At 42.1% G+C, this 13,405-nt stretch overlaps 1 protein-coding gene across 2 annotated transcripts in view; it reads right to left on the bottom strand.

Annotated features, from left to right (window-relative positions):
- LOC112254444 (coiled-coil domain-containing protein 3) overlaps positions 1-13,405 on the bottom strand; it is a 40,742-nt gene that overhangs the window by 7,738 nt on the left and 19,599 nt on the right. For both annotated transcript variants that reach the window (XR_002954152.2, XM_024427033.2), the window contains exon 2: positions 5,907-6,081. Coding sequence is in view for 1 of the 2 variants with exons in the window: in XM_024427033.2 (XP_024282801.1) it covers positions 5,907-6,081 (175 nt within the window). In the remaining variant the exon portion in view is untranslated. The remainder of the gene's footprint in view (positions 1-5,906; positions 6,082-13,405) is intronic.

Below are 13,405 nucleotides of genomic sequence, written 5' to 3'. Positions count from 1 at the left end.
CCACATCTTTCTGTCATTGTTATTGTAAATGCTATGGTTTTCCAGAACAAGCTCCATTGTGAACACATACCTATTTAATTGCCCTTGAAAATGTCTGGAGTTGAAAAATCTGGACTGTGATCTGTGCATCTTTCTCCAACGTATGATCCACACCTGCACCAAAGCTACATAATAGTCGTAGACATCTTTGAATGCTATCCTTATCATATCTTTCACATGGCAGCCAACCCAGTTAGAACATTTTTGATACATTCAACTGTTTACGCAGCCAAATAAATACTAATCACAAGTGGCAGATGAATGATGTATCACTGTGGTCATAATGGTAGGGACCCAGGTTCCATTGAATCATTGACATAACATGCAATTTTGACACTCATCTCTTCATTAATACATTTATTTCCAGCCTTAGTGGAACATTTTCCCATGTTATCAGAGGGACATCTTAAAGGTTTTTGAGGGAAAACAGCTGTGGGTCCCAGTTGAAGATACCTCCATGGGCATGATATTTTCAGTCTAGCGCAGGAAATTGACGACTATAATCATAACAGCATGTGTGTTAGGTATCATTCATTTTACATGTGAAGTCCCTAGAATGTCATGCTTACACAGCAGTAACAGTCATGTCTGTGTGGCATGATGACAGTATATGATTGCGTTGTGCTGTCACACAGTCCAGCCTGTGGGCCTAGCCATTCCTTTCAGTTATTTTGTAATACGAGTGTAATCATAAGAAAAACATTGTGCATTTCCTTGGCTTTGCCTCTGATTACAGATTTGAGCTGAGATGTGGTCATTAATGGAAACATAAGCCAATTCTTATTCCTTCACCGTGAAAGAAGGCTTTTATGTGCAGTCAGCACATGATTGGAAACAGAGAAGACTGATGTAAATCTTGAATTCAATGAATGGCGTCTAAAGATGTTGAAATGGCAGATTTTTCGCTTCTATAAAGGGAACGTACAGGACTCTATGATGCAATCACTGGCGTTGATCTTGACACTGAAACTCTGAGGTGAACCATGGATAGGTTATGGAGAAATATGTAGACTTCATAGTCATCAGCATGTTTACTAGCATTCAGTATCTTACAATGCGTATGAGGCACACTTTTCCCCCAACCTACTTCAAATCAGGACCACGGGACAGGGCTTTGAAACTGATCTAATATTTTGGTCACACTTAATTTGAACAGTCCAGATAGTCCATCTGTAAATGCTCTAAAGATGGTCCTACTATCAACAAACTATCTGTCGCTAAGCAACTGCTTGCTAAGGTTACGGTTAGGATTAGGTTTAGAATAAGGGTTAGGGTTAGCCTGTAGAGCATCTACATATGGACTACCCAAACCTACAGTAGCAGTCAAAAGTTTGGACACACCTACTCATTCAAGAGTTTTTCTTAATTCGGACTATTTTCTACATTGTAGAATAATACTGAAGACATCAAAACGATTAAATAACACATATAGAATCATGTAGTAACCAAATAAGTGTTAAACAAGTCTAAATATATTTTATGTTTGAGATTCTTCAAAGTAGCCACCCTTTGCTTTGATGACAGCTTTGCACACTCTTGGGATTCTCTCAACCAGCTTCTTGAGGAATGCCTTTCCAATAGTCTTGAAGGAGTTCCCACATATGATGAGCACTTGTTGATTGCTTTTGCTTCACTCTGTGGTCCAACTCATCCCAAACCATCTCAATTGGGTTGAGGTTGGGTGATTGTGGAGGCCAGGTCATCTGATGCAGCACTCCATCCCTCTCCTTCTTGGTCAAATAGCCATTACAAGAAGTACAGTCTAATAAATTTATGTTCTTTGCTCAGTGTAGAAAACTCCATAGATGGATAAAAAACCTGTATGCCTCTCCTTGTCTCTCAGCCGCATCCCACATCCTACTCTCCAGTCAACATACTCTATTCTGCATTGACACTTAGAGAGAGAAGCACAGCGAGCTCTAACCAAGGGGAGTCTGACTGTCTGGACCATCAGAGTAAGGCCTCTATCTACCACCTAAAGAATTCTGGTCTCCCAGCCACAAAGAACAAATTACACTTACAAGCCTCTCCTCAGTGGACCTTTGAAGATTGTGGTTAGCCCTGACTACAAAGCCACTATTTGGGATGTAAAAAATATTTTCACATGGCCATCCCATTGTACTGTAAAAACAATTTACACACCCCCCTCATAAAATGTACTCAAAACAATGATTACCACCACAAATAACCTTAACTGTAGCAACCCTGTGTTTATAAGCGTGGATAATCGACTTGACCACTTCTCCCTGTATGTCTCATTACACTACGCACAGAGCTGGCTGCAGACAATGATCAGCTAGTGGGAAATCAGATAAAAAAATGTACTGCCTTTTAAAACAACATATCTGATATGGCTGACATGCTTAAACAAATATGGTTTCTACTGACAATTGAGATGTACAAACTATGGCATAAGGGGATGACAAGCGGATAAGAGGCAATCTGTAATTTCAATTAAGACATTAATGAGCGAGCTAGGACAGATTTAGTCAATATAACTGTTTGTTCAGAACATTCTTACAGTGTTCTCCCTGAACAGCAGGTCAAACCCGTATGATAAATAAAAGGGGCATATAAGCCAACAATGAAAGCACTTACAATATTTGATGATTACGTTTCTCTAAAACAGGTTATAGGCTACATGTGCACCAACAAGTCAGAACGGTAGGCAAAATTCAGAGGGGAAAATAGACCAAATTATTAGGGTGAGGCACATGGGCTACTAACAGCTTACTACACAACATACACTTAGTATTACTTTCTTAGCTACAGTATACATATCTCCCTGGCATATTACATAATTTATGCAGCAGCATTCAAGACATTTATGGACTCACCTTGTTGTGCTGTACTCACTTGATCAGGAAGGAGGCACGGTGGGCCTCTGTTGGCAAATTTTGTCAAACTTTATCATCAAAGTGTGACATTCTCTGGATTTATGGTGCTTTCAAAACATCTTGGAACTCGGAAAAAAACAAGGTTGAATCATGATGATGTCAGTGATCTTCCGGGAGTAGCTCTGGAATGAGGCCCGAGTTTACAATTCCAATTTGGAAGTTGACCGTTCAAAATGCATTTTCCCAGTCGGAGCTAGTTTTTTCCTGAGTTCCCAGTTGTCCTGAACTCACTGAAGTTAGATTTCCCAGTTCTGAGTTAACACTTGTTATGAGTGCGACAGAAATCATGCTGGATTGACAGCATGGCCAATGTTGAATGTTTATAATTTTAAGCTTGGAAAAGAGAACCTTAAACTGAGAATTGGGACCACGTATCCACTCCAATGAATAACAGGCTCGTGATTGCTTTGCAATGCTTACAGTTAGCCACTGATTCCTTCCAAACCACTCATTGTTGAAAGTGCGATTTCCAACTTGCTGTATAATGTTTATGTCCAATGAGCACCGATACCTTTTATCTATAATTTCTCTTCATTATTTTGCTTCATATGACAAGGATTAAAAAGGATTTGCCTGTAGATTGTTGACTTGATTCATGATGCTCAAATCAAATCAAACTGTTGTGTCATCGGCAAACTTAATGATGGTGTTGGAGTCATGCCTGGCCGTGCTTGAGGATCAGCGTGTCGAATGTGTTACCTACCCTTTGACTTCTGGCTAAGATTTTGAAAGTATGTCCAATCAAAGCTACTGTAGATATAACGTGATTTGACATCATTTTATCTGTGGCCAATGACCTTGAGCCTTCTTGGATGGGCACTTATAATGTAACTCTATGGCAGCTCCCAAGGTGCTTGAACTTTGGAGCTCTACCCTTAGATTTGTCAGTGATGTAGTGTCCCCATGTGTGACAGAACACTAAGCCAATCATGGCGCAACTAGAGAATATTAGCAACCCTTACACTCTGCATTTTCTGCTGGCTGCCCCACCACCACAGAAAGCACTGAGTTAGGCTGAAACACCTGCATTTTGGAGCTGCTTTACTCAAGAAAGCAGAAAAAAGACCATGTTTGTATGTTTGTTTGGAGGCTTTATTAACTCAAGTATAATTCATATTTTTGGGGCTAAAAATGTGGGGTTCAAAACACCACTGCTCCTATTGCATTCTGTTTCATTATAGGCACTGTTCCCTAATTGGGGGTTAAAACTTCTTATGGCTGGGGGCAGTATTGAGTAGCTTGGATGAATAAGATGCCCAGAGGTGCCCAGAGGTGCCCAGAGTAAACTGCCTGCTACTCGGTCCCAGTTGCTAATATATGCATAGTATTAGTATATTTGGATAGAACACACTCTGAAGTTTCTTAAACTGTTTGAATGATGTCTGTGAGTATAACAGAACTCATATGGCAGGCAAACACCTGAGAAACAATCAAACCAGGTAGTGGGAAATTTGAGGTTTGTTGTTTTTCAACTCATTCCCTGTTGAAGATACAGTGGGATATTGGTCACATTGCACTTCCTAAGGCTTCCACTAGATGTCAAAAGTCTTTAGAACCTTGTTTGATGTTTCTACTGTGAAGTGGGGGCAGAATGCCTTGAGCTCGTGACGCTCGTTCACGTGAGAGCGAGCTCTGTTCCATTGCTTTTCTACAGACAAAGGAATTCTCCGGTTGGAACATTATTGAAGATTTATGTTAAAAACATCCAAAAGATTATGTATACATCGTTTGACATGTTTCTACGGACTGTAAACGGAACGTTTGCTCCTAGTGAACGCGCTTCGTGAGTTTGGATTTCTTTACCAAATACGCTAACAAAAGGAGCTATTTGGACATAAATTATGGACATTATCGAACAAAACAAACATTTATTGTGGAACTGGGATTCCTGGGAGTGCATTCTGATGAAGATCATCAAAGGTAAGTGAATATTTATAATGTTATTTATAATGTTATTTCTGACTTCTGTTGACTGCACAATATGGAGGATATCTTTTTGGCTTGTTTAGGCTCTGAGCGCAGTGCTCAGATTATAGCATGGTTTGCTTTTTCCGTAAAGCTTTTTTGAAATCTGACACAGCGTTTGCATTAAGGAGGAGTGTATCTAAAGTTCCATGTATAACACTTGTATTTTCATCAACATTTATGATGAGTATTTATGTAAATTGATGTGGCTCTCTGCAAAATCACTGGATGTTTTTGGAACTAGTGAACATAACGCGGCAATGTATAGTGAGATTTTTTTATATAAATATGAACTCTATCGAACAAAACATACATGTATTGTGTAACATGAAGTCCTATGAGTGTCATCTGATGAAGATCATCAAAGGTTAATGATTAATTCTATCTCTATTTCTGATTTTTGTGACTCCTCTCTTTGGCTGGAAAAAATGGCTGTATTTTTCTGTGACTTGGCTCTGACCTAACATAATCGTTTGTGGTGGTTTCGCCGTAAAGCCTATTTGAAATCGGACAATGTGGTGGGATTAACAAGAAGTGTATCTTTAAAGTGGTGTGAAATACTTGTATGTCTGAAGAATTTTAATTATGAGATTTCTGTTGTTTTGAATTTGGCGCCCTGCTTTTTCACTGGCTGTTGTCATATCGATCCCGTTAGCGGGATCTCAGCCCTAAGAAGTTTTAAGGGGAGGTTAAGTTAAACATAATACTATGCAGCGCTACCTTTTACTAAAAACTTCCTGTCTATCAAGTGCAGGTAATCATGGAAGACTTGCTACAATATGCAACGCTACATGCTACCTCAGCCATGGGGAATGGCAAGGAAATTTGATCAGCTGTCTATAGTGTGTCTGTCAAAGGTTTCCTGCATGTGTTTTGATGAGATTCTTCCAACCTAGGTTGTTTTTCTTTGCCGGTCTTGCTCTTTGGTGGTTTAGGAGCTGCTGTTTAAGCGATACTGTTAAGACTTTTGTAACAAAGGCACACAAAAACAAGCTTAATTCGTACCCGGCTGTCTTCCAAAGCCTCCCACTCTGGGGTGTAGGTGTGGACTGTGATTCCGGCCGTGCAGTTGGAGAACTGGAAGAGGCTGGCGAACATACGGTGGTTCTCTGGTGTGTCTGGGAAGATTGGGTCTTGGAAGTTAACCCCATGGGGGATGATATTGTAGTTCTCATCCATCCTGAGGAACACAGAGAGACAGGGGATCAAGATGCATTGCATTTGAATTCCACACACACACACACACACACACACACACACACACACACACACACACACACACACACACACACTGTAAGGCTTTGAGGCTTTGAGACTGAAGTGTGGCAGATTTTGTGATGCTGCTGCTGTTGGGGTGTCAGACAGGGTTAAAATAACGTGTATTTTATCCTCTCGGTATGTGGCTTTGGTATCTGTTTATCTCAACTATGCTTTGGGCCACAGCTGTCTAATAAAACCTCCAATCGTGTGACACGGAGGGGAATACCTGTAGCATAACAGTTAGAGCACCTGCCGTAAAATATTATGACAATTCTTCAGCAGCTACACAAAAACACTTAAAGGTTTTGAAGCATTACAAATGCATTTGGCAGCACAATTACATTTACCTCCAGGTGAAACATTGAAAGTTCACATCCAAACTCATCTAAACTAAGTGGTATACTCTCTCTCTCTCTCTCACATGCTCTCTTCTTTCGTTCTGTTGTTTTTATTAATTGTGGTGTTTAAACCATGTCACTCATAACCTCTCCAAGCAGACATCTGTACACACACACACACACACACACACACACACACACACACACACACACACACACACACACACACACACTCCCATCAAATGAAGGAAGTCTGTTATCACATCTCTCAAGATGGCAAAATACATATTAATACAACACCATGGTTACCCTGGCATAAAAGGAGGAGAAATAACACAATTATTTGGTCTGCCTCTCGTTAAGGGGACTGCTCCTTTCTTTACTGTGAGCTTTGGCTGCTTTCCAAGGGCAAGCCTGAGGAAAAGTTCAGATTTATGTTTGTGCTACTCATTTACAGAGAATAGATCACGTAATGGCCTGCAGAGTTTATTATAAGTAATAATCAAGCCTACATTGCGGTGAAGGAAGGACAAGTGAGTTGTTCCATGGATTGTTTCCTAATGCAGGAAAATGTTCAATGGGCTGGCATGACATCATTTTGAATTATAAAGCTGGAAGGAAATTGTGTGTTTGTCCAAACAGATAGTTTTTTAATGTGATTATCAGGAGTTAAACAGCTGTGTTATTCAAATGATTCAAGCAATCAACATCTGACAGATGCTTGAACCAGTGTTCTTCAGAGAGAACTTTTCTCATGCATTCTGTTAGGTACAAATAATGACGGTCAGCACAGAAAAGTATATTACGTAAAAAGTAAATGTTACAGTATCTTCTCCAATCAACAGCTTCCATGGGAGAACCTTCCAGAACGACAACCATCTCTGCAGCACTCTACCAATCAGGCCTTTATGGTAGAGTGGCCAGATGGAAGCCGCTCCTCAGTAAAGGGCACATGACAGCCCACTTGGAGTTTGCCAAAAGGCACCGAAAGACTCTCAGACCATGAGAAACAAGATTCTCTGGTCGGATGAAACCAAGATTTAAATATTTGGCCTGAATTACCAAGCATCATGCCTGGAGGAAACCTGGCACCATCCCTACGGTGAAGCATGGTTGTGGCAGCATCATGCTGTGTGGATGTTATTCAGCGGCAGGAACTGGGAGACTAGTCAGGATTGAGGCCAAGATGAACACAGCAAAGTACAGAGAGATCCTTGATGAAAACCTGCTCCAGAGTGCTCAGGTCCTCAGACTGGGGCAAAGGTTCACCTTCCAACAGGACAAAAACCCTAAGCCCACAGCCAAGACAAAGCAGGAGAGGCTTCGGGATAAGTTTCTGAATGTCCTTGAGTGGTCCAGCCAGAGCCCGGACTTGAACCCGATCAAACATATCTGGAGAGACCTGAAAATAGCTATGCAGCAACGCTTCCCATCCAACCTGACAGAGCTTGAGAGGATCTGCAGAGAAGAATGGTAGAAACTCCCCAAATACAGGTGTGCCAAGCTTGTAGCGTCATACCCAAGAAGAATAGAGGCTGTAATCGCTGCCAAAGGTGCTTCAACAAAGTACCGAGTAAAGGGTCTGAATACCTATGTAAATGTAATTTTTCTGTTTATTATGTTTAATAAATTAGCAAAAAATGTCTAAACCTGTTTTTGCTTTGTCATTGTGGAGTATAGTGTGTAGATTGATGAGGAAAAAAAACTATCTAATACATTTTAGAAAATGCTGCAATGTAACAAAATGTGGAAAAATTCAAGGTGTCTGAATATTTTCCGAAGGCACTGTATGTGGCTGGTGAGAGAGGATCCGGCGGGAATAACACTGTGTTTGACTGTGTTGGCCCCCCCAAAAATGCATATGGTTCTAACTAACAATTTTGCACAGACACAATAACACACTCACAATACACAAGACCACCGAGAATGTCTGTGTGTACTCATTTCAATAGCTTTGAAATTCATTTAACTATATATTTTGAAGAACGCTGGAACCAATATCTCCCTCAAAACAATAACTGATGCACTGGTTTTAATTAATTCCATGCTCCTGAGACATGGATACTTCCCATCCTGACAAGCATGGCTTTGTGGATTGTTTTATACCACATCATTCATGAACAGTACGTTTTGTCCCTCTTTTTTCTCCCTTCCTCCATCCCTTGCCCGATCTCTCTCACCCTTCCTCCATCCATTCCTCTCTCACTCTTTGCTCTATTGCAAATGGCCAGTGTTTCCCCTACTTCTCAAGTCTAGCATGTAGCCTAAGTCTCCGGACATTTGGTTCCTATTGGATTACAAGCTGATGTATAAACCAATCAAATACTCACAGCACTAGTAAATACAGGCCAATGTTTCCACTGGTTTAAATTTCTACTCAGCTTCTACATATTCCATGGCACTTAGCAGAAACATAATTAAGCCCCAACCACTTGTGTACATTCCCAAGCAGTTCCCCAGGCAATGGTTGTATGAAGAAATGCTGGCTTAGCTAAGTAATATCCTAGATGCGCTTTCTGTATTACCTAGCTATATTGTTGCAGTTCTGCCAAACCAATTTATCATCTACATTACACCCTCAGCATAAGGTATCAACTACATACAGTAGAGTCAATGGGACAGCAGTTATAGGAATTATCCTTTGTTTCAAACCCTCAGACCCCTTTTCACATCCCCTCTCAAATTCCCCAACTTTAAACAGCTCACCTCCCTCTCTCTCTCACCCCTCCACATAAAACCCTGTTCCTTCATAGGAAAGCTTGTCCTCTCCTCATAACCTTGTTTAGTCAAAAGCATGTTGGTTTAATTAATGCAGCCTTTCTCCTATTTCTTAGCTTTTCTTTGATGGTTTGACTGGTGAGCTTTGCCCTACCAAAATGGAACAAGCTGGTTGGTTCATGATGCGGTCACACAGTGGTGGAAAAAGTACTCAATTGCCATACTTGAATAAAAGTTACGATACCGTACAGCGGGTCAGCCACCAGGGGGAGACTCGTTGAAGCAAGGTGACAGACAGAGTCTAGATCAAGCGGCGGTGGCTCCCTCTGCTGGATGTGCCAGGTCTCGATGGGTCTGGCCAGGACTAATTGGGGCGGATTGAGGCTGGTGAGTAAGTCAAACCAACTGATCTGCCACAAGTTGTGTAGAACGAGGCATTAGACAACATGGTCGGATCAAGGTTGACGTTTACGCGGTATCGGCATGGATGAGTTGATAGCTAAGTTCGTTAGTGCCCAACAAGCGAACAGGTGGCTAACTACGATGGTCTCAAGAGGGAGGTACTCAGCCACTACCGGTACAGCCTGGCCCGTCAGGCCCAACTGGTCCACGACTGGAGGTTCGTGGCCGATGCTTTCCCCCCGAGCCCAGATGAGCGACCTACTGCGCATCACCAGGGCATGGCTCCTAATCGACGTAACCACCCTCCCCGTTACCGAAAAAGTGGTCATGGATCAGTTCTTACAGGCACAACCTCGCAACATGAAGTGGGCTGCAAGCCTATGCACACCCCAGACCTTGGAGGACCTCTTGGGAGCCGTGGAGACGTACCAGAATACAGAGGCCCTGCTGAAGGGGACGCAGGACGAGTCTGGGAGCCTTTGAAGTGGACTTAAGGACGACCCCACCACCGTACTCTATACAGCTGCCATGAGGGCAGCACAAGGGAGGGATGGAGATAGTGAGAGGTTGCTACCGGATAGACGTACTCAAGGTCTGCTAGATCCGAGGGGCTCGGTGATCTACCCCAGAGGAGACAGCATTCCCTGGAGCCCAGAATGCGGTAACCAGGAGGAAACCTGTTTCTTTCTTTTTCTTTATTGTTTTAAATAAACACCCTTGAATCTGAGGTATCACACTTGCCTGTCTGATCTGTGTAAACGTAATAGAAAATGACTCAAGTGAAAATGACCTTGAGTAAAGTCAAAAAGTATCTGGTTTTAAATGTACTTAAGTACAGTGGTGGAAAAAGTACTAAACTGTCATGCTTAAGTCAAAGTAAATGCTATAAATCAAATTCCTTATATGAAATGTCAACTGCCCCTTAGAACCAACTTCTCTGGTTTTACAATGGCCTATGTGGCATCGATATGAGTCAGTAACATTAATTCTAGTGTCAAAATTCACTACAAAGTGTAAATAGCATAATTTTGGTCATAAAGTCAGTCTTGTCAAACTGAGTTTTGTAACTGAGTTCGTCATAATTTACTGGAGGGTTGGGTATGGATTAGAGGTCTTCACGGATCCCGTTACGAACATACCCGAGGCCAACTAGACCCATTCCATATAGACCTGGTCAGATCCAGACCAGGTCTGAGCTAGGAAAGCAGCAGAAAAGTCATTTTTTAAGCTACTTTATTAACCAGAGTGGATAAAGCCAGAGAAGGAGAGAGGTGCCGCTCTAGCAGGCGGGGGAGGGGCCGTACTGTGAGCGAGTGACACGGGGAGGAGGGAGGGAGATACGAGAGACCGCAACCAACCAAGCCGACTTGTGCTACAGTAGACTAATAGCTGCCACCGCTAGGTTATTTAGCATCAATATGATTATGCAGTACCTGTCTTGGACTGCATCAAACTGGGAAAATCTAGTTAAGCTTGCCAACTGAGATTGCAGTGCATAAGCTTTATCATCCTACAGTTACCAATCACTTAATTCAGAATATTAAGTAGCAACCTGCCTACATGTTGGCTCTTGGTTGTTGTAGCCTCAGTGGTGTGTATTCTTGGATGCCAAGGGAAGCCAGCCTTCTCCCCAAAATGTACCAAAAAAATTAATATTATAATTTATCTATCTTTCATCTCTCTGTTTCATCATCTATGACTGCCTATTGCCGCTTTGATGACTTATGATTGGCCAACAAGCTACAAGTGCCATGCTCCACTCTTGTGAAAAGCAAGAGCAGCGGCATAAATTATACAATTTCTTTCTCTCCACTGCAGCAGACGTGTTTGGACCTGTATGGACACTTCTGGACAAGTCAGTTAAAATTACAAATACCCGAGACCCATGACAATCATATCAGATCCGGACCCTCTTGGGTCCCAGTTCGGGTCTTGGGTATTTGGGTAAAGGTGGATCCGTGAAGACCTCTAGTATGGATTACTTACATACCCACTTTTGCCAATGACACTCAATTGCCCAGAGACAACATGTTTTGTATGCCCCCAGCTGCCATGTGTACATTTATCGTCATGTCTGCATATGAGTGCAATGCACGCATATTTCGCTCGTCCAATATTTGCTATCAATGTAGCATTAAACTAACTATTACTGGTTTTAGCTATATATGGCAAGTTTAGTTTAGAGTTTGTTTTCCTCAAGTTGAATGGGCAGAACATGACAGAAAGACAACAGAAGACGACATACCTAAGTCTCACAGAAGATAGCAGGCATGCTAGATAGCAACGATGACAGCTAGAACAGCATGTACACACAAAATGGTGCAAGCTCAAGCAAGCAAAAAAGGAAATGGACCAGGATGAGATACTTGCAACTTCTTTACCTCAGACCCCAACCCAAATCTAGACCCTGACTACTAAACAAGACGCCACATTCTCCAAGGCGTCCAGCATAGAGCGGGCTACCAAAGAAACATCAATGAAGATGGATGGTTTGTCAGAAAATGTGCATCAGCTTCACACAGATGTGAGCGGGAACAAGGAAAAGATAACGTTTCTAAAGAATGAGGGGAAGAACCTGCAGTCAGAAAACATGGAGCTGAGTGAGAGTGGAGCTGAACTGCAATGTTACTCTCGTAGGTTGAATCTGAAAATCCAAGGTGTAAGAGAGGTAGAGCGAGAGGACATCAGGGAAGCCGTCATCATATCCTGGGGCAGGTGGCTCCATGCATCAAAGACAAACTAAGACGTGATCAACGTTGTTCATCGACTTGGGAATCGAAGGACTGATGGACCTTCTCGCAATGTCATTCTGTGCTTCACCATGCGCCACTACAGGGAGATCATCTGGAAAGCGGCCAAGGGGAACAAGTTGCTGGACTAGAAGACGCTTCGCATCAAAGAGGCTCTGTATACCGCAGGATCAGACTCCCAGGGAGAAGCTGTGGCCGCTAATACAGAATGCTCGACAAGAGGGCAAAAAAGCTGGGTTCAAGGGTCCACATGTGTTCATTAAAGGAAGAAAGATTGCTGGTTGATTCTTGTGACATGACACCACACTTGAACTGTGAGTAATGCCAAGAGTAAATTTACCGTTCCAACTATAACTTTATATGAACACTTTCCAACCCCCCTCTGTTGTTGATGCCTGGTCTTATTTCAATCTGGATGCAAGGGGTTATACCTGGACAACAAAATATGTCACTAAAATCTATTATAGATTTATTCCTAGTTTCCCCCTATTTGTTACAATTTGTTCTAGATGTAGATTATCTAAGGGTAATCGAGGCTATTTGAAATTAAACAACACACTTCTTAACGAACCTATTTTTAATTGGAACATCAAATCAATAGCCAAATACATTTTTGCGAGAGAAGAATTGGGTCATGGAAGTAAATGGGAAATTCTTCAAATTTAAAGTCAGCGTTTTATCTATTAAACATGCCAAAGAGTTGAAGCACCTAAAACACCTTAGATAATGTTTTTTAATTATTTTATTTAACCCCCTTTTTCTCCCCAATTTCGTGATATCCAATTGGTAGTTACAGTCTTATCCCATTGTAGCAAACTCCTGTACGGACCCGGAAGAGGCGAAGGTTGAGATCCGTGCGTCCCCCGAAACATGACCCCGCCAAGCCGCACTGCTTCTTGACACAATACTTTCTTAACCCAGAAGCCAGCCACACCAATGTGTGAGAGGAAACACTGTACAACTGGTGACCCTGTTAGCGTGCATTGCACCCGGCCCACCACAGGAGTCACTAGAGAGCGATGGGAGAAGGACATCC

Source organism: Oncorhynchus tshawytscha, linkage group LG07 (genome assembly GCF_018296145.1).
Source record: "Oncorhynchus tshawytscha isolate Ot180627B linkage group LG07, Otsh_v2.0, whole genome shotgun sequence".
NCBI classification, from domain to species: Eukaryota; Metazoa; Chordata; class Actinopteri; order Salmoniformes; family Salmonidae; genus Oncorhynchus; species Oncorhynchus tshawytscha.
Note: the sequence above shows the minus strand (reverse complement) of the source record. Positions and strands in the feature narration are given on the sequence as shown.